The sequence below is a fragment of the Arvicanthis niloticus genome, chromosome 1, assembly GCF_011762505.2.
Source record: "Arvicanthis niloticus isolate mArvNil1 chromosome 1, mArvNil1.pat.X, whole genome shotgun sequence".
NCBI lineage: Eukaryota > Metazoa > Chordata > Mammalia > Rodentia > Muridae > Arvicanthis > Arvicanthis niloticus.
In genome coordinates, this window is record NC_047658.1 from 72,627,545 (window position 1) to 72,654,731 (window position 27,187).

General features: G+C 34.0%; 2 protein-coding genes across 2 annotated transcripts; both read right to left on the reverse strand.

Annotated features, from left to right (window-relative positions):
* On the reverse strand, positions 1–2,570 carry LOC117717418 (olfactory receptor 52E2-like). Its single transcript, XM_034514678.2, has one exon. It carries the CDS (start codon positions 2,406–2,408, stop codon positions 1,437–1,439), a length of 972 nt encoding a protein of 323 aa, XP_034370569.2. The 5' UTR covers positions 2,409–2,570; the 3' UTR covers positions 1–1,436.
* Positions 2,571–11,160: 8,590 nt separating this feature from the next.
* Positions 11,161–12,168, reverse strand: LOC117697100 (olfactory receptor 52D1-like). The gene has a single exon (XM_034487988.2). The coding sequence runs from the start codon at positions 12,149–12,151 to the stop codon at positions 11,207–11,209; it is 945 nt and encodes a 314-aa protein (XP_034343879.1). The 5' UTR covers positions 12,152–12,168; the 3' UTR covers positions 11,161–11,206.
* Positions 12,169–27,187: the final 15,019 nt, after the last annotated feature.

The window sequence follows — 27,187 nt, forward strand, 5'->3', positions numbered from 1 at the left end:
AAGAGTTAAATCCCATTATTATAGGAAAATAAATGAAGCTAGAAGAAATAATATAAAACACAAAAATTCAGACACAAACATACAAGATTCACAAGTTTTGTTTCATGTATAACATAACAACTGAAGTACCCCTGTAAGGAAAATTCCCTGCTTCAAAGACAAAATATAAATGCGACCAAGGAAAATAAATATGTCATATTTAAAATAGCAATGCTAAGACATACAGGTTGTCATCCCAATCAATTTGTGGAAGAATAATAGAAAAAAATAATTTTACTAAACCTCTGAAAGAAAATCTATATTTGGAATTTTATATCAGCAAAATAATGATCAAATGAACATAAAATTAAATGATTTTAAGTAAATACAAAAATGTCACATATAATATTGTATCAAAGAAAACATTATTCTGGGGTATAGAGAAGAAGAACTATTAAAGTAGTACATATTTGGAAACAACTAAGTGAATATTGATTATATATGATAGTAAGCTAATGAATATAGAGTTGGATATAGATTGATAAAGCTCTATAATGAATATAGATTTGTATAAACAACTATACAAGGGAATGTACATATATCAGGAAGTAAGCAGGTATACTAAAAGTTTTCAAAGATTCTTTATTAACAGAAATAGATAAGACTGTTACTTTATACTTTCTAGTTATATAAATACCACCAGGGCAATGGCTATAGTTATGGTAAAAATATATGCTATGTTTCTAAAACATATATAATTGTAAACCAGAAAATTATTTTAAAGGACCCAAAGCTTGAGCTGAATTAAAGAACATACGTGTGCATTCTGATATATACAGATATACATATATATGATAGTGGGCTGAATGAAAGGGATAAGCATATTTTGTTAAATATGAACAAATATAGTAGTATACTAAAGTTGATACTCTATTGAATAAATATTTATGGTTTTTGGAAGAGTATAGTGTAAATTTTCATGAAATACAAGGCTGTAAAACAAAGGATGGCACTTTAGAAGCTGAGTGTGCTAGCAAATTTAAAGCTTTGTAAATTTCAAAATGAGAAAAGGCTTTGTAGTCACCATTTCATCTTCAAGATCCCACAGTTATAAAGTCAGCATTCAGAAAATCAGCACAGTCTCACCGAGAGAAGAAACTTCAGGAAACATCAGCTTTCATAACAATAGTGGTTACCTTGAAATATTTTTCCAAAACACCTACCAGGTCTCTGACGAAAAAGGAAAAAGGCATATGTCACGAAAATACAATTGTAAGAAAATTGAAGCATCAGACTAAAACACCAATTATATTTTTGGTGAAGTAACATGAAAATCCACATATTTAAAACACTTAGAGCAGAGTGTTGACTTAGCTTCCTGTTGGAAAGTTACTGTTCCTGCAGGACATGTTCCTCAGTGAGTTGTGATAGTCTGTGGAGCCTCATACAATTATGTGCTATTCTTTTTCCTTTCCTCGAACTTGCAATAACATTTTCTTTACACGATCATAGATTTGTTTGGTTCTCACCCCATATATAACAGGATTGAGCATTGGTGGCACTACAACATAAAGGTTGGCCAGGAGTATGTGTATATAGCGAGGCACATTTCGACCAAAGCGATGTGTCATGAAGGAAAAGAGGGCTGGTGTGTAGAAGGCAAGGATGACACAGACATGAGAACCACAAGTGCTGAGGGACTTGAGCCGGGCTTCCCGAGAAGGGAGATGAAATACGACGCGTAATATTTGTATGTAAGAAAGAGCAATTGCTACTATGTCAAACAGTAGATTACATATAGCACACAAGCCATAAATTACATTGGCCTTGACACTGGCACATGACAGACGAGCAAGACCCATGTGCTCACAGTAGGTATGAGGAATGATGTGATGCCCACAGAAGGGCAGTCTCAAAATTAGAAATATAAACGGAATAACAAAGATAATCGCCCTCACTAGCACAGCTATGCCAATCATAGAAACGACCTTGTTGGTGAGAATGGTGCTGTACCGAAGTGGGATGCAGATGGCCACATAACGGTCATAAGCCATTGCCAAGAGGACTGCTGACTCCATAAGTGTGAATTTGTGAATGAAAAACATCTGGATAAGGCAGTCTACGAAGAGTATCTCTCTGAGATTAATCCAGAAGATCCCAAGCATCTTAGGGATGGTTGCTGTTGAGAGGCCCAAGTCAATAGTAGCCAACATAGCCAGAAAATAGAACATGGGCTGGTGTAGACTGCTCTCAGTTTTGATCACAAACAAGATGGTTAAGTTTCCTAAGAGAGCAATCATGTATACAACACAGAAAGGAAATCCAATCCAGATGTGAAGAGACTCAAGTCCTGGGATCCCCAGCAACAAGAAAGTAGAAGGGTGAAACTGAGTGTCATTGAGAAGTATCATCCTATAGGAGAATTGCATGAATCAGTCTTCAGAATGGCATGCTTGCTCATTTAATTGGCAGCTCTCTGGGTAGATTTTTGAAACTGGAGACCTGGTACTATTTAAAGAGATGATATATAGCCTACACATGTTCTTCTGGAAGCCATCATATCAATTTCAAATGTGCTGCATACCACAAGGACAAGTCTTGGAGGAAGCTACACATGACATAGTAAATAAAAGTAAAATATTATGTTAAACCTATTGTACAGTCAGCCTTTCAGAAATCAATAGTCTTATAACCAATCTTTCAGGATTATTTTACATTGATACTGCCTTTTATGAGTGCTTTCTTATTTTAACCATGTTTAATAAAAGGGTATCTTTGTATGTTGATGAATTTAGACTTCAACTAGCTCCTGAATTTTGAGTCCTGCAAATTAATCCAGTTGACAAAATGACAGTACTGTGATGGTAGGTCAAGATTGTGAGCTTGATTGTATTATGAAACACCCAAGAGATTACTAAACTCGCTTCTGGATGACTTTATGTTAAATCAGAACAAATGAATTAGTATAAGTTTTAATCTATTGGTATATTACAAATTTGAATATTTACCTATTATACATGTTTATCAACATCCTTAAACATGCAGAATCAACACACAATCCTCCATAAAGTTTGTAGAAACACACAATCCCTGTGAGTATCTTGATATCCAGTTGAATGCTATATATTAGCATCTTCAGGTTTGTAATTGAGGCAGTGATAGATTTTGGAGTCCAAGGACTTGATCAATACATGATTGTGTATACAGATAATTGTCTCAGTAAAACCTATTAGTACAACAATATGTTTTAGTATTTTAAAATAAGAGTATATAATACTACTATATTTATCTGATAGATGTTACCTACACAACTACATACATCAATCATTCCTTTTAAATTAATTTTATAGAATATATTTTGATCATGCTTTTTACCTCTCCTATCTCCTAGCTCAATTATACCACATAACCAACCTACTTATGCTCTTTCTCCCAACTTCTTTCTCTTTCTTTCTTTCTTTCTTTCTTTCTTTCTTTCTTTCTTTCTTTCTTTGATCTATCTACCTTTACTTGTCTAGTTTACATACTAACCATTCAACCCATGTCTTCAGCCCAAACCACCATACTTGAGACTAGTATAATATGATGATATTAATGCTTCAGAGTATGAAATCTGCATCAAAATGATTTTCATAAAACGGCTTTCTGAGTAATTCAATTTATATTTGAAGAAAATTAAGATCAAGTATTGTTACTTTCTACACATAAAGTCTCTATGTGTCTCTTGATATGGATAATAGAGAGATATTAAGGCAAACAATCTTTTAACCTATTATTATTTTTAGAATAGGTAATTCTTTCAAAAACAGTTTAAAAAATATGTCAACAATATGCTATCATTTGTTAGACAGCAAGCAGAATAACCTGTTTAAAATTTACTAGCTAGCATCTTCTAGTAGTGTTACATTGTTTTCATTATCCATGCCCCTATTCCTTTCCAATGCTTCATTTTCAATTTCTGCCTCCGATATGCCCCATGTCTCTTGAAAAATGAGAGACTCACCAGGCTGAGCTCCAGAGTGGAATCTTGCCTTGGTTGTATGTTATTCTGGCCTGCAATTATTGGGGCTATAAAATTTTCCATGAAGAACCTTTCATTATTGCCCTTTCCCCTAGAGCTAGCATTATATAATAAGAAATGAGAGAGAGAGAGAAAAAAAAAAAACAGGTCCCTGTGGATTTCAGTTCTTATTCTTGCTTGAAGAATAAAGAAAAATGTAGCTTTTGAGCAAACCAAACTAGAAGAAATTAGGTTTTTGTGCAAGTACATTGCATATGTCTGTAAATCTCTTCTCTTCTACACTAGCGGCTTTCTTGGCACTCATTTCTATAATTCCATATTGTCTCCTTCCTGTATCAGAGAGAACATTTTTCTTTCTAGGAATTCACATGCATGAATATAGAATGATAGAGACTTATAGAATATAGAATGATATGAATGATAGAGACTTAGAGCTCCCTTTTTATTGACTTAGAGAAAATGTAATAAAAAAAATGGCAAAGCAAGAATATGAGAGATATAACATGGAAAAGTAGTATATATAAACAATCTAACATTTACCTCATAGCTTTGTAATGCCTTACATATTATCTATTTGTATGTTTTATGTATATGTATAAAACTTTGTGTTTCTTTCTTGATAGCTTCAGTGGGAAGATACTGAGAGACAAGAAATTCTGTCACTGGGATACTGTTGAAGAGGGGTGTGAACATTTCCTTGTAAGCAGACTCAGAAAAGAATATTTTTTATTTGCCATACCCTTTGTCTTGCTCACCTTATGTTTACCATTTTGTAAGCACCAAATCCTCCTACACACACACACACACACACACACACACACACACACACACACGAGCACATGGGCAACGTCTGCCTGTTTTGTGTCAGCATCAATGTCCACATCATCTATAGCTTATGTGCTATCTTCATTCTCATATGTGACATTGTAGCCATTGTCATTTCCTATGTCCAGATCCTCAGTGCTGTATTTCAACTACATTCTCAGGATGCTCAGCTCAAGGCACTCAGCACCTGTGGATCTCACGCATTTGTCACATTGACATCTATACTCTTGCTTTCTTTTCATTCATGACTCATAGGTTTGGTCATAATATACCACACTACACCCACATTGTTCTGGCCAGTTTCTATGTAGTCATTCCACCTTCTCTTAACTCTGTAATTTATAGCATCAGAACTAAACAAATTATGGAGCAGGTACTGAAAACATTTTCTAAGAAATTAAACACAGATCTTGTATTAATAAAAAAATGCACAAAAAGGCCAGTGATGTTCAATGTTCAAAATAGGAAGAGAACATTTGAACATATGCAGTCCCTAATAAGGAGGTGTTTGTCAATTTTGATATACTGTCCTCCTCAGCATCTTTTTATAACCTAGATATTTAAAGTTAGACCCATTTCATACATATTTAAAAATATTTTTAAAAGCTTTTCTAATTCAGGAAATAATTATGATTCTTCATTTTGAACCAAATCTCTTCACTTTGTGCTTCTTCAATTCTGCCTAAGCACACCAGCCATATGAGAAAATAAAAGCAAAATTCACCAAAAGCCTTTTATACAGCATTGTTAAACCCTGATATCAGATCAGCTCTGTCAGTGCTTGCCTCAAAATTATGAAGTCAGAATATCTGACACACGTTGACTTTGACTATCAGTATAATTTTATTCTTAAATTTGCTTAGATAATGCCAGTGATAGGTATCTGACTGTATTACTGGGAACTTACTTTATGTGTGAGAGTAAGAGACCTCTCACTGTGAACAAAATTATAAAACCTTTGCATTTCTTGTCAGTGTGGTGCAGTTCTACTTTTCTAAGATTTTCAAACAAGTATTAACTTGTAAAAGTTGGAAGTCTAGCTTAATGTTAACAACTCAGACATAATATATCCTTTTCAAAGAATGTTTTACTTGTAAAGTTTATTAGGTTTTATCCCTGAAAAGTGTCACTGTTATAGATGTTGGAAGTTCAAATGATGGCAAGTCCAGCACTATGCTTGGCTTTATTTGACAGTTTCATTGAAATGAGCCCATTTACTATCATTCAGTGTTATCTAGATCTGTATGAAATAATTGGTATTATGTTAATTAAATTTCAAGGCCAAAAATCTGTGTGAAATTCTTATGAAGCCTAACTTTGTAGTAAAAATTTTATCTCAAAACCTGTACAAATTTGTAAACCACAAAGGCCCATTTGTCATTTTGAGATGAGGTTGGATTCCAAATATTCTTCTTGAACTTTTCATAACATACTTATTCCATAGAATGACCTTCAGGGAGGAAATCATATCTAGTTATATTATTGTATCAATCACATTGCACTTAAACTATATATTCTCGGGGAAATTACCTCACAGTTATGCTGTGTAATCAGACATAAAAGAGACCCTTTAAGGACTTTAATGAATGATAGAACTATCTCGATTGTCTTTTATCTATGTTTTATTCACTTTATGAAACAGCCTTGATGTTTCAGTGCTATATTTGTCCCTTGATTAGATGAGAAATCTTTACTCTTATATTGGATAGTTTCCATATGATTGGCATGTTTTTAGTAAGTTTAGCAGGTTTGTAAGTGTAGCCATCTAGTCCTGGCATTTGCCATTAGGCTTCTTTGTTTTCTTTAATAAGTACTTGAGCACTCAGTCCATCCATTACTTACAGATGTGAATGTCAGCTTTACTAGATTTGCAATCCTATTGATTCACCACTGCGTAAGGTTTGGGCTGGGTCAGAGGGTCTTTCTCAGTGTCTACTCCACTATTTAGTCTACTTCAGCTTTAGTCTCCCCTTAGTTCCTGTTCCACAGCTGAGCCCAGGACCTATGTTTCTAAGGCTCCCTCAGTACATCATTGCCACACCTACATATCTGGTGTTAAAACATAAAGAAAACTGTTATTTAGTGTGCTGGTTTCAGATAAGTCTTAGGCAGGTGCACAGACTTGATCACTTGTTAAGAATACAGTGATTTGAATAAAACATCTACATGCTCCCTGATAATGATGTTTTTAAAGAAGTTACGAATTCCTTCATACTGGATGCAACAAAATTTCCAGGGTATACTGGGAAAATACATGTAATTTTAGGGAGGTTTAAGATTATCAATGTATCTTGTTAGAAACCCAAACCTCCATAGTAATTTTTTATCAGTAAGAAAGATTATACTTTAAACTCACATCTTTTTTTCTTTCATCCTTTAAAAATTATATAGGAGATGAAAATGTGTATTAAATGATGGGTTGTTATAGGGAACAAATGTAATAGCAGTAGTCTTTGACAGCCATGTCTGTAAGAAATTGGATTTCTGAGAACTTTGGTGAAATTTAGTTGTAGATAAAATTAAGATTATAAGAAAATGCCGGGCAGTGGTGGCACACGCCTTTAATCCCAGCACTTGGGAGGCAGAGGCAGGTGGATTTCTGAGTTTGAGGCCAGCCAGGGCTACACAGAGAAACCCTGTCTCAAAAAACCAAAAAAAAAAATTATAAAGATTATAAGATATGATATCAAAGCTATATATACATTGAGTGCTTGTTTACCTACTTATTGGCCAATAGAATACACAAATGTATAATCATTGACCATTTGCTATTTGTGAACATTGTGTTAGATGAAGTCATATGAATTAAGTGACAAAACACACAAAATGCATATGTAAAAAATTGAATCCAGTAAACAATTTTTCATTCTTCTCATGATTTTATTTTTGAAAGATGAAGCCCTTGCTTTATATTTTCATCTAGTCAATAGGGAATTTACTTGTTTCTCCATTCACATAGTGAAAAAGGCAGAAAACTTAAAACTCATGGATGTCAGAATGCAAATTCCACTGTAGTATCACCTTCTCTGTTGTTACGTTTGAGCACATACGTGTTGTGGGTAGTCTTTTTAATATGACTTTTATAATTTCTGCATAATTTTGGTGAGATTCACCCATGTGAATCAATAAACACTAGTGAAAATCAAAAGCTACATTAACAGTCAAAGAGTAAAAAGTATTACCTACAAATCCATGAAAATGTGTTCAGGAACAGACTTCTGCCAAGCCATATCAATCCTGAAATGTGCAATAATGACGCAGAAGCTAAAAGAATATGATGGCTGGAAAAACAAAACAGCATACTTATAAAATTTATACAAAAATAGGGGCAAATAATAAAATATTTAGAAGGATTTTAACACATATTGTCATTAAGCAAATATTAAAATATGTATTTGTGTAATGTGTGAACAACAAGAAACTTGTTAATATTATTATTATTATAAGAAGCCAACCACAGATGCACATGTCATTAATATTTTATTATTTATTTATTTATTTATTTATTTATTTATTTATGTTTTAGTATAGAAGAAGTTTATTCAGGGCATGAGGAGAGGAGTTAAAAGGGTAGTAGAGGCAGAGAGGCAGAGAGAGAGAGAGGAAAGAGAGAGAGAGAGAGAGAGAGAGAGAGAGAGAGAGAGAGAAGAGAAACAGCGGGACAGCCATGAGTACATGAAAAGAAAAAGAAGGGAAGAGGGAAAGGGAAAGGGGACAGAGGGGGAGCAAGAAGGCAAGAGATTAAGAGAGCAAAAGATCAAGAGATCAAGAGAGCAACAGCATCATTAATATTTTAAAATCTCCCCTTTCTCACTCTCATTCAGATTTGTATTACATCCTATAAATGCTGATGTATTATTTCAGTTGTGGAAATAAGTATTTCGACAGTCATTTCTATTGAGATTGTAACAATCTCATAAATTTTTACTGTAATTAATGATTTTGCTAAGAAAAAATGTGCATTTGGTAAATAATAAGTGATGACATGTAATATATGTAAATATGTTTCCTGGGTATCACTCTTATGGAGATAAATAAGTACACAGAATACTACAAATGTTAAAAAAATAAATCCCAAGCCAAACATTATGAAGATATAATATGTACAGTGCCAAGTAATTCTAATGGTCAAATTCTAGTAGCAGAAAGTCAAAACTTATATTCTTTATATAAAAACCAAACCATAGGCCGGGCGGTGGTGGCGCACGCCTTTAATCCCAGCACTTGGGAGGCAGAGGCAGGCGGATTTCTGAGTTTGAGGCTAGCCTGGTCTACAGAATGAGTTCCAGGACAGCCATGACTACACAGAGAAACCCTGTCTCAAAAAACCAAAAAAAAAAAAAAAACAAAAAAAAAAAACAAAAAAAAAAAAAACCATATGAACATGTTTGTACATGGAAAACAAACTACACTGGCACAACTATACCCACTGGAAACAGTGAAAGTCACGGAGCCAGCACAGCTGCTTGATACAGTTCCAAAAAATCTGAGCTGAATGTTCCAGCCATTGTCATTCTATCTCTCACTTTGGGGTTTTGGTCTCTGTGTATTGGATCCTTGGGGACATTCTACATTATTCATTTTATGTCCTTTCCAGAGAAAAAGTATGCCTGAGTTTTTCTTAGGAAATTTCTAAATATGACTTTACCGGGTCACTGTTTGGAAGTCTTCCTTATGCTCTCTAGATTGTTATATACAGATAAGTACTAATAAGCTGGGAATCACTAGATGAGGCCATTACTCCAGATATCTTCTTGTGGTATCTGCCCATGAGCAAACTCAAACAGTATAATTTGTGCAGGGTAAACAGAGACAATTGACAAACTATTTGGCCAGAAGAAAAGGTTACAGATTCAAGACTTCCCTTTAGAATACACTTAGATCTCTCTGAAAATGTCATTTAAATGTAGAGGTCATACATGTCACATCCCTCCTGAGGAGTAGAACATAGTAAATAAGATAAATTGATATTCTTTTCCTACTTTGTAGCATAGATGATGAAACACAGTAAAAGAAGTTATGTATTAGTATTTACTATTCATAAAAAGATCTGTTCAGATATTTTGTTTGTCTGAAGTGCTTTCAAAATGGAAACACTTCCAGCCTAAAAGCAGGCTGTCATATAATAAATGTTTGCTTTGGAGAAGACATTCTTTAGACTCTTAAATTTGAGTAATAGGGCTGATAATAAAAATAAAATCTTTCTGTATGTATTTGCTAATTATGACTGAACTTGTTACCCTGACATGTAATGAAAAGTCAAACCCATAATCTGTATTTCTTGGATAATCATGAGTTTGCCTTTGTTCTGTGAAGTCTGTACAAATAAAACAGTACAAATTGCTAGTCAATCAGAGTTGCAAGATTCCTGAACCACTTAAATCTGATTCCCTTCCATACCTCCCTGACTTCTTATTTACTCTGCACGCCTCCCTGTCAGCAATGTGCCAGCTGGGGAAGGCTCCTGGTACTACATGCTCTCAATGTTGTCATAATTTAAAATGTTAGATATTTAATTTCAAACATCACTTGGATATTTTTCTTGTCCTATGATAGACAGGTCAAAATTTTAAGTGTACTGACTTCTAGACTAGTTGGTAAAGATCCCTTCAAAAATAAAGAATGGACAGTAAAGTAGGTACAAGCAGGAAATAATCACACATTTTAGAAAGGACCATTAAGTGTTGTCTAAATGCCTAAGCAAAGGTAGATAAAATGTAAAATGCATCCTTTGCAAAGCTTCTTGCTTGTTTTATAAACTTGTTTTTTAAACATATCTAGATTGATGTTTCCAATAGTGTTAATACACAGACACTTACATTAACTTGAATATTTAAATAAATTTCATAATAATTTCAGCGATTAGTTTCAAATGATCATGTGAAACCAGAAAATGAGACTCTCTGGGTTGGACTGATGGCTCAGTGCTTAAGGTTGTTCTTTCAGCAAGCAGGCTTAGGTGTGATTCCTAGTACCAACATGGTGGCTCACATCTGTCCATATATTCAATTCCAGAAGATATGATGTCCCATTTGAACTGGGTGGCCATTGTGCATGCAAAGAGTGCATAGATTTACATGCAAGAAAATTACCCATAAACAAAAATTCTAAAAAATAATAAAGACAGTGAAGACACATTTTGAAATAAAAACAACAATACTACCAAATTGAAATACTTATAATTCATCTTGAAAGTGTTTTGAAATTTTCAGAAAATTTACTGATGTATCATTAAGCAGAAATGACAAATGGATCAGTTACTTTTTAAGAAAACAACACAATCACTTGGTTCTTTAAAAGGATCTTAGTAAAGATACATGACAAGTAAAATCAAATTATAATATTTTGTATTAATGTTACTCAACTACAAAATAACTAAGTTCATACTCTTTGGAAAAGAAACAATCTAAGGAACCTGTCTCTTATCTTCTTGGTTCTTACACCATAAATAATGGGGTCTAACATGGGTGGTACAAGAAGATACATATTGGCAACAAGTATGTGTACATGTGGAGCCACTTTGTGCCCAAACCTGTGGGTGAGGAAGGAGAAGAAAGCTGGAGTATAAAACACTAAGATGACACAGACATGTGAGCCACAGGTGCCCAGAGTCTTGAGTCTGGCATCCTTGGAAGGGAGGTGGAAGACTGTGTTGAGTATGAGGACATAAGAGCAAGTGATCAATATGAAGTCCACCCCACCAGTGAGGAAGGCAACAATGAGGCTGTAAGCTCTGCGGATGCTTGTCTCAGCACAGGCAATCTTGATGAGGGCCATGAACTCACAGTAGGTGTGGGAAATTATATTCGTCTTGCAGTAGGGAAGCCAACGTAGCAAGAAAGGGTGAAGACTTAGAAAGGCTGCTCCGCGAAGTACAATAGCCAGGCCCATTGCCCCAGTTAGAGTGTGTGTCAAAATAGCTGAGTGTCTTAATGGATTACAAATCGCTACATAACGGTCAAAGGCCATTCCTACAAGGAAACCAGACTCCATGGTTGAGCAAGAGTGAATCAGGAATACTTGAGTGAGGCAAGCTTCAAAGTGAATCTCTCCATCATGAAACCAGAAGAGACTGAGAAGTTTGGGAACAGCTGTAGTGCACACCACGAGGTCGGCCACTGCCAACATGCAGAGGAAGAGGTACATGGGCTGGTGGAGGCTGGCATCTGTCTTGATGATGAACAGAAGTGAGCTGTTTCCCACTAATGCCAAAATGTAGCCCATGCAAAAAGGGATGGAGATCCACATGTGTGCTGCTTCCAACCCAGGGATGCCAATGAGGATGAAGGTTGAGGGATGGACATTAGTTTTATTATATGGTAACATGATGAGTGTCAAAAGTTTGTGGCTATCACCTTGAAAGAAAAATATTAGTTTATAAAATATTTAAAATGAGGAAGATAATACACAAGTGACTATAGTTCACAGATCTACCGGAATTCTTGTAAATATATACCTACAGATTATTTCATCTCATATGGAATCAACTAAAGTTGTAGTCATTCTGTTTTTAAAACAGTATCACTTAAATTCAGATTTAGATTTTGCTAACAGTGAAAATCTGAGAAAATCATGTTACTTCTTTATTGAGATACATTTAATTCTTGTATCTTCCATGCAATGAAGAACCTTAATGCCTTTTATCTATATGTTGACATCTATATTTTTATTGCTACATTATTTTACATCACTATTTTGCTTTCAAAAAGTGAACTGGAATTTGATGAGTATGTGAGAATTATGGATATAAAAAAAATAAGCATTGGTCAAAGAAGAGTTATATGTAAGACTATATATACAAAGGTGTTGCATGCAGAATTTATGATTTTTAGATCTTAGTAATTATTTTATTAATTGCTGGTTTATATGTTACTTGGACTTTTGACACAGGAAAACCAATACTTAGAAAAATGTTTCAATGCTATGAAATGATTGGAAGGAAATTTATTTACAACTGCCTGATTATCATTAACATGGTATCAAAACTAGGATGAGAGCAAAGGTATAAAATGATTAAGGTAGAACATTATTCTTGGCCCTTCACTGGCTGCAGAATTGATACCCACTCTTTAGCTTATATGGCAATCATTGCATAAAGTTGATTGTTATCAGTGGTCTTTGCTCCCATAATTTCCTTCTATGTATCAGATTAGTCAGGCGATTTGCTCTCCTTTAAGTTGACTCTACAGTAGTCCATTCCATCCAAGCTATTCTGGTTTTCCCATTACTCTGAAAATTTCTCTTGTATCCTTCAACACAATGGTCTGGTTTATACTGACATTTGCTTATTATACTATTTTTATTTTTAGATCATGAGGATACTATTTAAGTTGCTGTATATAGTTACTTCTTTTCTTTTAAGAAAGGTAATAGCAAGTGTCATAACCTTTTTAGGATTTATTGTACTGGATAGCTATGCATTATAGATTATGAAAATCATCTCTTAAGCCATTACTCAACAGTGTTTGAACTGGAATGTTCATAGAAGACTGAACAGTTATAATGAATTGAAATGATAGTATTTTAGAATTTTACCCTGTTTTTGAAGTTTTGCAACCAAATATTTTACTTAACTTCATGACAGAGACAGCAGGGATGTATATTCTTGAGTTTGGAACAGCTGGACACATGCATCTAAGAAGCCTCAGAAAGTCTGAGGCTTGGCATTTACGAATCACAGAAAACACTGAGCAAAAGAAGAATCTAAGAAAACCAAGTTGTTTAGAAATTATGTAATGTATCAGTTAACATTTTCCAATTTTTTGGTAGATAGTAATGAGTCAGATTTTCTTCTGTGAAAAATTCATATATTATAAAGTATAAATTTTATTTATGTAGTTAACTGAGTATAGATTAAGTCAGTTATACATATTTAAACAATTTATAGAAAATAAGTTCTGTTTGTAGCCCAGGTATGGATTTCAGAATCTTTTGCCAAATCCAACAGGTAAATTACCTTAAATATGTGACACTGTACTGATGATGCTATTGACAGAAATGATGGGCATCACTCTATGCACAGCATAAACATGAGCCCCTGCCGCTGCTTTTGATGAATAATTACTGACATCTTTAGTTTTGAGTGTCACAAAGAAGCAACTCTAACACTTAGAGCTTCTTTCTAATAAAGTCTTTTCCAATGTACACACTCAACCAGTCACGAGCATTTACTAATAACATGCACAATGTAATGATACTCTTAGTCTTACTGCTACTCTGCTCTGTGATTGACTTCATGTGTACACATCTAGAACAATGTCTTTTTATTTATTTTTCTTGTTCTAATTAAAATTATGTCCTGTCCTGTATATTTTATTCTACATTTTAATGATTTTAATATTTTTGTTGAAAATTTCTGTTCTTTTACTTATCAAACTTTTCTCTCCCTCAACTTCTCTCAGATCCTTTTCGCCTCCTAGTTACTACCTTACTACCTGTCTCCTCTCTCTCTCTCTCTCTCTCTCTCTCTCTCTCTCTCTCTTTCTTTCTCTCTCAAAATAAAACAGATAAACAAACAACCCCCAAAAAAAATCATAAAGAAAAAGAAAACAGAAAATGTAAAAACACACACATAGACACACACACAAGATATTTTTATCTTTTCTCTTTTGCTATTTATTTTTACCTTTATACAATGTAAAAACATTTTTCTCAGTAAAATGTAAGGGTAAGATATGAAAGAAAAAATCCACACTGTAGTGATTTCAAGTATGCAATAACTACACTTAAAGTGAGTTCAATCCTAGCTTCAATCATGAAATTAAAAATGAAAATAATATAAATCACAGAATGCCAAGATAAATGCTAAATAAAATTAACAAAAAATAAGGCATTTTATGATAAATATGAGGCTAGGATTAAAAATCAAGGCATAAGAAAAATTGATACAACCTTTAAAAAAATATACTGTTAAAAATATTTTGTTAGATTAACCAAATGAATTGGAATTCTATGAGTTATATATGAATTCAGAAAGGTATGTGCAAGGAGTCCTTACTATAATACTATTTATAATAAATGTTATTGAATTATTCAAAATATTTGGCTATAATTAGATATAGTTAAATTTTTATATTACCTAGTTAGCATAATTTAATAGTGCATGCTTTTATAAACTAATCTAAAAATCAATAAAATGAACATTAATTTTCCAGTTGCATTGGGGTATAAACACAAAACTATATATATATAAATAATAAAGAAAAAATATATATGTTATAATACAAGCACATTTATACTGAGTACTTTATAATCAAAGAAACACAATTTAAATGGGACTCTGTAGTGTTGATGGATCAAAAGGAATGTAGACTAGATATAATTTACTTTTATTACTATGCTTGATTTTTAAACAGCAAGAACATATTCATTGCTTACTTGTTTACAGGTGGTGTTACAATAAGTAAATAAACAATGAAAACTCATGTTTGTATTCATCAGCAAGAAACCAAAAACCAAGCTAATACACATAAAATATTTCAAAATATTAAGAAACAATGATCGTTTGAAATATACTTCTTTCTACCTCTTTGTATACACAATTGGCTAGTTTTCTATCTATAAAATCAGTGACTACATGCAGTTGTTCTTGGTGGGATTACTACACATGAAGTAGTTTAGTAACTTATAAGCATAATTAAAAACTCTATTCACATATCACTTTTGCATTATTTTTACAGCTTTCTTGAACTATCATCGACACTTGTCCCTGGTGCCCTTGTGATATGACACTTACCTGCCTCCTCCCTTTCATTGTATTGCATTTTATGTTTGGTCAATACTTTCTTATTTATATATTAAAGGTAATTATTGGTTAAAAATGATACTTTTCCATTGACTTCTAGTGAATCAATAGGGAGAAGAGAAAATGCCAGATGAGAGAGTACATTATTTCAATATAATTTTAAAGTAAGAGTTACATATGATCACAAACAGTAAACCTTCTGAAGAAATCCTCAAATAATATTTCCCTAACAGTTTCGTGGTTACAGTACTAAAGTTTAAGATATAGTGAAGAATTTTTCTCCAACAAAGTAATATTCTATAACTACTTATTTTTTTACTTCCTGATGAAAAACTTGGAAACATAGAAGATATGCTTTTGGAGAATAACAAAGTCAATGATGTATAATGTTGGTAAATCTTTCATCCTTGGCCCATCTTTTAACAAAAATGATGTAAGACAATATAGTGCTATTATTCTATTTCATTCTCAGTTTTAATATTTGCTGATTGGTAATTCTACTTATGACATAGATAACTCTAGGAAATGACATTTGTAAATTATAATGAAAATACAGATGTCAATTTAAAAACCTGGAAAAATTATATCATTGAAATGACATATAATAAGTAATCATAGTTATCATTTTCAAAGCTGTTATAACCATAAAGTTGCAAACTTGGGATTTGAAAACAAATGATTATAAATTTCAGCTCTACAATAAACCTTAAACAATATAGAGCAGGCTTAGCAAATAAAAATGATATAACAGATGCCAGACTGCTTTGAAAGAAGAAACATTGTTCAAACATCATAGATGTGTGAGGTTTGCTCAGCATATATGCTGATACAACTCATCCCCATTCTTCATCAGTCTTTAGCACACTGGAGTGTACAGAGAGGCCAGACACCATTCATTCTTAGAAAAAGTTTAGCCTCTTCTCAGCGTCTATTAAAGATATCGAAAAATAATTACTACTGCATGTGTGACCAATGTAGTCTAGATAGGAACTATAAACAAAAAAGAGTTAATCAATCCAAAGAAATTTTACAGAAGCCTGTTTAAGCAACTGGCTCCTCTAATTAGAGTCTTCCTCCAACCAGAAGTCTACCTAAGTCATGGCATAATGAGAGTTACTGTGAAGTCCTTACCTCACTAGGTGTTTTGTGTTGACCAAGGTGAGTCCTTTAGCAAGCTCTGTTCTCTCATGACTTATAGCTTTCCATTTAGACTTATTATGGACAGCTTCCAGGAGCTTCTGACTCTTATTGCCAGGCAAGGAGAATGGCTTCTCCATGGGATCAGAAAGAGAAACCATAGGGAGTTTGAAATTTGGGATCAAAAGGCTACATATAGATACTTAAAGCAACAGTATCTCAATAACAGCAGAATCCAAAATCTTAGAGGCCAGAGAGACTTCAACTCTTTGCAGCCTGATTCCCATCAGGATTACTTGAGTCTCAGAAGAGTTCTTTAACGTATTCACACAAGTATGTATTGAACATAGCCCCCTTATATTTCCCTGTCCTCATATTTCCCTTCTCTTTCTATTATTTGCCTCCTAGACTGTTCTGCTTCTACTTTGGTATCATCCATATATCTATAACATCTATCTCTATATCTCTCTCTATCTCTACCTCTATCTCCATATCATCTATCTCTAACTCTACCTCTATCTCTATATCATATATTGATATCTATGTCATCTATTTGACTCATGTACATGTAATGTATACATATGTATATATAGGCACATACATTACTTTATTTATATAAAGCCTATGAACTACCAATGAGAGATAACATTTAATATTTGTCTTTTGGGGATTGGCTTGATTAAGTTATATGGATATCTCCAGATGATCTTATTTTCTTGCAATGGATATATTTTCAGGAAGGTTGTGTCTGATTCCTATGAAAGTTATATATACCTAAGTTAATATTTATAGGTTTGTGATAAAAACACTATTGACTTTCATAGTGGATTGACTAATTTATATTCTCACCAGAAGTATATAAGGCTTCCCTTCATCCACATCCTGGCCACCAATTTTTATTTTTGTCTTAATGTCTGCAATTATGGTTGACATTAGATGGAATCACGAGGTAGTTTCATTTTCATTTCTCTGATCTCTAGATTCAAATTATAATATTTAATGTATTGCTTTCATAATTCATCATAACCAATTGCATAGAAATTTGTTGAATCATGTGACAATTGTATTACATCTAAACATTAATGTGAAACTGTGTTTTGTTTAGTGAAGAAGCCTCATTTTTTCTGGCAGCTGATGCTTTTACCCCATCCTCAGATTCCTTGGGGTTTGTTAAATATATGTTCTTGAAAAATCTTTGTGCAAATCTCAGCAATTTGGTGAACTGAAATTTTGAAATTTCATAATTTGCTTATGATACTTGCACTCTTCTTATATATTAGACAGGATATTCTATATTAATAAAACACATCTATGGTATTGTCCTTGTTATTTGTACTAAAATTGTTGCTATTTCCTAAAATGTATTTAAAACTCCAAATATATATTGATGGCATATTTTTATATTTATTATACTTTACATGTGTGTGTTTATGTTAAGTTAATGTATGTGAACTTGAGCATTAAGGTTGTGTATGCTGTTCAGTAGGCAACTTGGGAAACTGTTCATTCTTTCCACATTTAGATCCTTGGGGAACTCTGGCAGTCAAGCTAGACAAATGTCTTTTCCTACTGAGCCACCTCTCTCTCTCTTGATGGCCTATTCAAAAAAATTAGAATCACACACAGAGCCCAATAGCCTGACATACTTATTCCCAGAAGCTTAACAAAGTAAGACTCTGACTGTGGTTTTAGATTTTATAACTTAAATATAATGCTTTTTTGACACTTTATTTGGTTGGTGTCTCTCTTCTGTTTCCCATTGCACACATCCCACTGTCAAAAAATGTTGTGGTACATTTCCAGATGTGTTCTTAAAGACTCAGAAGATTTTCATGTACCTAGGAAGAAGTTTATTAGACAAACCACATACAGAGTGAGTTAAGGTGCTTCTGGTTACAAATTGACTTGTGACTATAATTCCAGCACATGGCAGCTTGAGGTAATAAAAGTGTGGAAAGAAGGATGGATAATTAATAATAGAATAAAGTTTCCCCTGGGAATACAAAAGGAAGTTTATTTGTGTGCATAGAGGGCCTGTCTGGGATGTGCTAAAGTAGGTCTCTAGTATGAGACAAAGACATGGAGACTAATGTCTTCTTAATAAACTGTTTCCTTGATTAGAATGCATACTCATCTTTATCTTTTCTGCTTGTAGTTTGAATTCTATTTTTATCTTTTCTGTTGTAGTTTGAATTCTATTTTGTCAGATATTAATATATTGAAACTTCCTTGCTCCTTGGTCCTATTCAATTGGGTCACTTTTGTTCACACTTTTACTCTATGGTGGTGCCTTTAAAGCTAACATAGTGTGTGGAATTGGTTGGATGGAGGCTGGGGAAGATTTGAGAGGAGTTGCAGGACAAAAAGCTGTAATCAGAATATGTGAGAAAATTCCATTTTCAATTAAAAAAAACAACAACAACCAAACCAACCAACCAACCAACCAAATAACAACAAAACAAAAACTAAACCAAATAAACAAACAAAAGAAATAATCGAATACCAGCAGGCATTACCTTTGAAAACTCAGGGTAAGCAGGCCAGATAAACAGGTGAACTAACTGAAAATCTAAACCATTTCTTTTCTTCTACAGTCCAATACCCTAGTCTCATCCCTAGCTCTTCAACAGAATACCTGTAGCCTTCCTTCTATACTCCACTCAACCCACATCTCCAGTGAATCCCATAGACTTTCTTTTCCTAACCTCCCTCCCTCCACTCATTGCTTTATCCCAAAGCCCAACTCCAGCAAGCACTCCCTGCTAACTCAAAGCCGATGAATCCGGCAGATTGAATGCCCATTTTCACCTCTTACTCTGCATTCTAAACCTAATCATTTAGTATCAACCCCAGCTCTGCAACAGAGCAGCTGTTGCAACCCTCCTAGTCCCCTTTTCCCCAGTGGTCTCCTAGAGATTCAGCGGATCCTCTCCTCCTAACCTCCCTTCCCCAGACTTTCTGCTTTATTCCTAGCAGCCACTCCAACAGGCACTCCTGCTAACCCAAAGGCCACTTCTGCTAGAGAAACAGCTAGGATGTCTGCAGATCTTTTCCTCTTCTTTTGTTCATCCAAATCCAATCTCCCAGTCTCATCCCGATGCACTTCAGCAGACCTGGAGTGACCTCTTTCCACCCTTCCCCCATTATAAGAAGGTAAAGGCAGATCCTCTTTGAATAGTTTGTTTTCCTGCTGCCTGTGAAACTATCCAGACTCCTAGCCTATCCCCTTTCGTAAGTGTCAGCTCCCAATACCTATCTACACATTTTACCTGGATCCTCCACTGGCAACATATATCAGGTACATAGAAAATTTCCTACCAGACAGCACACAACAACCACACTCTCCTAAAAGCCAGAGAGGAAAGAGAAACCAGGAACAAAACACCAATCCCACAAAGACAAAATCAGAAATTAGAACCTAAGCCTGTAATCATCACAAATCCTAGTTGCCTAGACACCTGCCCCAAAATACAATTAATAACAACCAGGATGATACATCTCTAGTAGAGTTCGGGAACCCTACTACAGCAGGGTCTGAATATTTTAACATAGCTGAAGCACAAGGAAAGGACCTTAAAACAGTTTATAGAAAGATGAGAGAGGTCCTTAAAGAGAAAATGAAAATTCCCTTATAAAATGCAGAAAATTACAAACAGTTGGAGGGAATGAATAAATCCCTTAAGGAAATTAAGAAAAACAGACAGTAGAAGAAAATGAATAGAACTTTTCAAGACCTAAAAATGGAAATAGAATGAATAAAGAAAAACTCAAATTGATGGAATATGGGAAATAAAAGAAAAAAAATTAACTTGACAGGAACTACAGAGATAAGATTCACAAACAGGATACAAGAGATAGAAGACAAAATATCAAGCATTGAAGACACAATAGAAGAGACAGATAAATCATTCAAAGAAATTGTTACCTTTATTATTGGCCAAAGAAAATGTTAAATCTAAAAAACTTCTTATACAAAACATTCAAGAAACCTGGGACATGATGAAAAGAACAAAACTACAAACAATAGGAACAGAGAGAGGTGAAGATAAAAACCATAAAGATATTCTCAACAAAACCACAGAAGAAAATTTCCCTAAAGTAAAGATGGAAATGTCTATCAAAGTACAAGAAGCACACAGAACACCAAGAAGAGTGGACTAGAAAAGAATGTTTCCTTAGAGCATAATAATCAGCATTAAACATAAAGAACAGGGAAAGAATATTCAAAGCTGCAAGGGAAAAAGAAAAAATAACATATGAAGGTAGACCTTTTAGAATTACATTTGACTTCTAGATGGAGACTCTAAAAGCCAGAGGGCCTGGACAGATGTGCTACAGACTCTAAGACCACAGATGCCAGCACAGTCTACTATAAACACTTTCAATCACCCATAGATAAAGAAAATAAGGTATTCATGATAAAGCCAAATATAAACAATATTTATCCACAAATCCAGCTGTATAGAAGGTGTTAGAAGGAAAACTCCAAGATATAAAGTTTGACCTATAGGAAGCACAGGGAATAAATAATTTTAGATCATCAAAATCAGAAGGAAAACACAGATATATAGGCACACACACACACACACACACATATGGACATACACAAACACTATGAACACTGACAAAATAGCTAAGGTCAACAATCACTAGTCATTAGCCTCTCTCAATATTAATGGTTCCAATTCTCCAGTAAAAAGAAGCAAACTAACGAAATTGATGCAGCAACCAGTATCCATCCTTCTGCTGCATCCAAGAAACACACCTCAACATCAAAGCACAGATATCACCTTAGGGTAAAGCATTGGTCAAAAATATTCCAAGCAAACAGACATAAGAGGCAAGCTGGAGGATCCATTTTAATATCTAACAAAATAGACCCCAAACTGAAATTAATCAGAAGAGATAGGAAAGGACACTACATTCTCATCAAAGAAATCTTAGCATCTATGCCCAAACACAATGTCACCCAAGTTTATAAAAGAAACACTACTATAGTTTAAATCACATATTGACCCTCACACACTGAGATTGAGGTAATAAAAACCCTGCTTTCACAAAGTCATCCATAAATGCCAGAGCTAACAGAAATTTTAAACAAATGAATCTAAAAGATGTTTACAGAACTTTTCACCCAAACACACACACAAAACAAATATACCTCATTCTCTCCTTGAAACTTTCTCCAAAATTCAACACATGCTCAGACATAAAGCAAGTATCAATAGATACAAGAAGATTGAAATAGCTCCTTATATCCTATCAGACTGCTGTACTAATGTCAGAAACAATAGAACTTGGAAACTGAATAACTCTACTGAATGATAAATGGGTCCAGAGAAATATAAATCAAATACTTGCTAGAATTGAATACAAATGAATACACAGAACACTCAAATTTATGGGACACAATGAAAGCATTGCTAAGAAGAAAGTTTATAGCAGTAAGTACCTATATTAAAAAAAATAAAGCTAGAGAGATTTTCTACTAGCAAATTAACAGTATCCCCAAAACCTCTAGAACAAAAAGAAGAAATTACATAAAAAAGGAGTTGATAGGGAAAAAAAGAGAGAGAATAATACAAGGAATCAATGAAACAAAGACTTGGTTCTTTGACAGAAATCAATGAAATCAGTTATCCATTATCAAAATTAACTAAAATGCAGAGAAAGAATATCCAAATTAACAAAATGTGAAATGAAATGGGGGATATAATAATAGACACCAAGAAAACCCAGAGAATTGTAAGATTATACTTTAAAAAACTATACTCCACCAAATTGGAAAATCTAAAAGAAATGAATAATTTTCTTTATAGTACAACATACCTAGTTAAATTAAGATCAGATAAGGAATTTAAATAGGCCCATAACTCCCCTAGAGAGATAGAACCAGTCATTAAATGTCTCCCAACCAAAAAAGTCCAGGGTAAGATTGTTTTACTAGTACAGATCTACCAGATTTTTAAAGAAGACCCAACTTCAATACTTCTCAAGTTTGTCCAAAAAGTAGAAACAGAAGGAACTTTGATCAATTTATTTTATGAGGTCATAGTTACCTTGATATCCAAAACACATAAATACCCAAAAAAGAAGAGTATTACAGACTAATTTTTATTATGAATATTTATATAAAAATAATAGAATACTTTCAAACTAAATTAAAGTACACATAAAAATTATTATCTGCTATAGTCAAGTAGGCTTTATTTCAGAAACACAGGGGTGATTCAATATATCAAAATCAAAAAATAAAACCCACTATATAAACAAACTAAAAGACAAAAACCACATTATCATCTCATTAGGTGAAGAAAGGCCTTTGACAAAATCCAATACCCCTTCATCATAACAGTTCTGGAGTAAATAGGAATACAAGGGTCATACCTAAACCTAATAAATGCAGTTTATAATAAACTCATTTCTCACACCAACTTAAATATAGAAAAACCCAAAATGATTTTACTAAAATCAGGAGCAAGACAAGGCTGTTCACTCTCTCCATTCCTATTCCCCATTCCTATTCAATACAGTATGAAGTCTTAGCTAGAGCAGTAAGACAACTGAAGGCAATCAAGGGAATACAAATTGGTAAGGAAGATGTTAAAGTATCCTTATTTGCACATGATATGACAGTATGCATAGGTAACCTGAAAAATTCCACTGAGGAACTCCTACACTAGATAAACACATTCAGCAAAGGAGCTGGATTTAAATTACAAAAATTAGTAGCCCTCCTCTATACAAAAGACAAATGGACTGAGCAAGAATTCAGGGAAACAACACCTTTCAAAATAGCTTCAAATAATATAAATATCTTGGTGTAACTCTAACAAATCAAAGGAAAACCTTGTATGATAATAAACAAACAGAACAAAAAATGAAACCATTGTTTTTGAAGAAAAAATTTAAGAAGATATCAGAAGATTGAAAGATCTCCCATTCTCATTTATTGGTAGGACTAATATGGTAAAAATGGCCATTCTACCAAAAGCAATCTACAGACTCAATGTCATCAAAAAATTTCAACACAATTCTTCATAGATCTTGAAAGGTCAGTTTTCAGCTACATATGAAAAACCAAAACCCTATGGTAGCTAAAACAATCCTGAACAATAAAAGGACTGCTGGAGGTTTTCCCATTTCTGATTTCAAGTTATACTACAGAACTATAGTAATAAAAAGAGCATGTTATTTGCACAAAACCCAACATGTTTACCAATGCATTCAAACTAAAGACTCATACATAAATCTATACATATGAACACCTGGTCTTTGATTAAGGAGAAGAAGAAGAACAAATACACACTGGATAAATGATACCTTCAACAAATTTGTACTGATCAAACTGGATGATTTCATATAGAAGAACACAAATAGGACCATATTTACCACCCATCACAAATCTCAACATCTTTACAAATCAAAGACCTTAACATAAATTCACATTGAAGAGAAATCCACTGAACCTGATAGAAGAAAAAGTGAAAAAGTGGGGATTAGTTTTGAATTCATTTGCTAGAATTGAGGGACATTTGAGGTGTCCTATGGAAAGCTACTGCAATGGGAACTTCCTAAAATATATGAAAGCAATTCTAATAAAGTATCTATATAATGAAAAACAAGGGTCTCAATTGCCCATCTCTTGTCACCAAACAATGATTCTAGTACTTGAACTATGTTACAACCAATTGAGTTGTTGGCCAGAGGGGTCATTTGGAAATTCCATTTTCTAAGATCTTCTTCAATTTCTTTCTTCAGAGACTTGAAATTCTTGTCATACAGATCTTTCACTTGCTTGGTTAGATTTACTCCAAGATATTTTATATTATTTGTGACTATTGTGAAGGGTATCATTTCCCTAATTTCTTTTTCAGCCTGTTTATCCCTTGAGTAGAGCAAGGCTACTGATTTGTTTGAGTTGATTTTATATCCAGCCAGTTTGCTGAAGTTGTTTATCAGGTTTAGGAGTTCTCTGGTGGAAGTTTTAGGGTCATTTAAGTATACTATCATATCATCTGCAAATAGTGAAATTTTGACTGCTTCCTTTCCTATTTGTATCCCTTTGACTTTCTTTTGTTGTCTAATTGCTCTGGGTAGGACTTCCAGTACTATATTGAATAGGTAGGGTGAGAGTGGGCAGTCTTGTCTAGTTCCTGATCTTAGTAAAATTGCTTCAAGTTTCTCTCCATTTAGTTTGATGCTGGCTACTGGCTTGCTGTATATTGCTTTTACTATGTTTAGGTATGGGCCTTGAATTCCTGATCTTTCCAAGACTTTTACCATGGAGGGATGTTGAATTTTGTCAAATGCTTTCTCAGCATCTAGTGAGATGATCATGTCATTTTTTTCTTTGAGCTTGTTTATATAGTGGATTACATTGATGGATTTCCGAATATTGAACCATCCCTGCATTCCTGGGATAAAGCCTACTTGATCATAATGGATGATTATTTTGATGTGTTCTTGGATTTGGTTTGCGAGAATTTTATTGAGTATTTTTGCAACGATATTCATAAAAGAGATTGGTCTGAAGTTGTGGGGAGCCGACAGAAGGTGGCTATCATCCTTGCAGCCATCTTGAGCCATATACCCTGATAAGAGATTTGATTACAATAGCCTACAACAGCTGAGCACACTCTGATAACATCTTGTTTTAGATACCCAGGATCTTCCCTTGGGTGTGTGAGATTTAAAGGTGTGTGACTTAAGGGTGTGACTTAGAGATCAGATGTAGAAACAAGACCTAAGGGCATGATTAAAGGTGTTACTTAGAGGCGTGGCTTAGAAGTGAGACATATAAAAGGTGAGAGGCAGACAGAAGAGAGGATGAGTGAATCAGACACTTCAGAGAGTACAACTTGGAACTAGGAATTAGGTTAGAAAGTACTACTTGCAGTACAACTTGGAACTAGGAATTAGGTTAGAGAGTACAATTTGGGAGTACAACTTGGAGTAGGAATTAGGCACTTGGAGGAAGAACTTGGAATTAGACATTAGGCACTTAGCACTTGGAAGAAGTAACTTAGAACTGGGAGGCACTAGGGACTAGGGACTAGGAACTCAAGACTTGGGACTTGTACTAGGAAGAGAGACTGAAGAATAAATGGGATTGAATCATACTCTGTCTGGTCTCCATTCCTTCAGTTCGTCCTCACTCTCTCTCTTGCTGAACCCCGACCAGCAGACCAGAGCAGCTTGGGGCAGTGCAGGCTCTAACAACTTAGCCCCCCAAGGCTTTGGCAGTACAGGTTCCAACACTGACAGAACGGTCTGAGACATTTTGGCCCCCAAACGTGGGCCAGCTCGGGCTGCAACATGAAGTTCTCTTTCTTTGTTGGGTCTTTGTGAGGTTTAGGTATGAGCGTAATTGTATCTTCATAGAATGAATTGGGCATTGTTCCTTCTGTTTCTATTCTGTGGAATAGTTTGAAGAGAATTGGTATTAGGTCTTCCTTGAAGGTCTAATAGAAATAATAGAATTCTGCACTAAAACTATCTGGTCTGGGACTTTAAAAAAAAAAAAATATATATATATATATATATATATATATATATATTCCTTTTTAAAGATTCAAGTGGCTAAAGTCATAAGGTCATAAAATACTGATAATCAAAAAGGAATCTTGGGTGGACAATTGAATTGATATGTAAATAAAAGACTGAGCTTTGGTCTGAGAGAGCTGAGCTATCTTGATGAGCTGACTAGAGATCTCTGGAGAGCTGTATTAAGCAGAACACAAGGCTGTCAGCTTGTATCCATGATTTGAGTCTGAGTACTTCTTTTTACCTCTCCCAAACACTCCTTTCTCAGAAGCCCTTGCCAAGCCAAGGCTGGTTCTGGGCAGGGAGGAGGAGGAAATTATAATAAGGACATATTGTATGAGGAAAAATACTGTTCAATAAAAGGGAAAAAGAAACTTGAAAAAAATCAAAACATAATTAAAAATTATTTGAAAGGGGTCCTGGAGTGGCTAGAAAACTTTTCTCCTGTTGATAGTCCTTGAAAAAGCCATTGTGGTTAGGTAGTTTTAAAGTCTGGAATAGTCATTCCTTTTGTTTGGTGTTTCTACCAGCTGTCTCAGGCGATTTCAGAAAACCTCTTCCTACCATGTCAAATATTTTCTTACAAAAGAAATTATATTTATACACAATAAAATCAGTGGTATTTTTGTGGTCATTTGTTTTGCTTTTTAAAAATTTTGTGTTATTACTTTTGTTTGACTTTCATTTTTTTTGTTTGTGTTTGATTGTGTTTCTTTTCTTTTTTTTTTCAGAATCCCAAAGATTTATTACCAAAGAACACTTGACTGTTATTTAACTTATTGACATGGTACTTGAAGTATGTTTGACTAAATAAAATACATTTTTTTTAATTAGATATTTTATTTACACTTCAGATGCCATCCCCTTTCCCCATTCCCCCCCTTAGAAAACACCTATCCCATGCCCCCTTTTCCTTTTTGCATTTATATATTTTT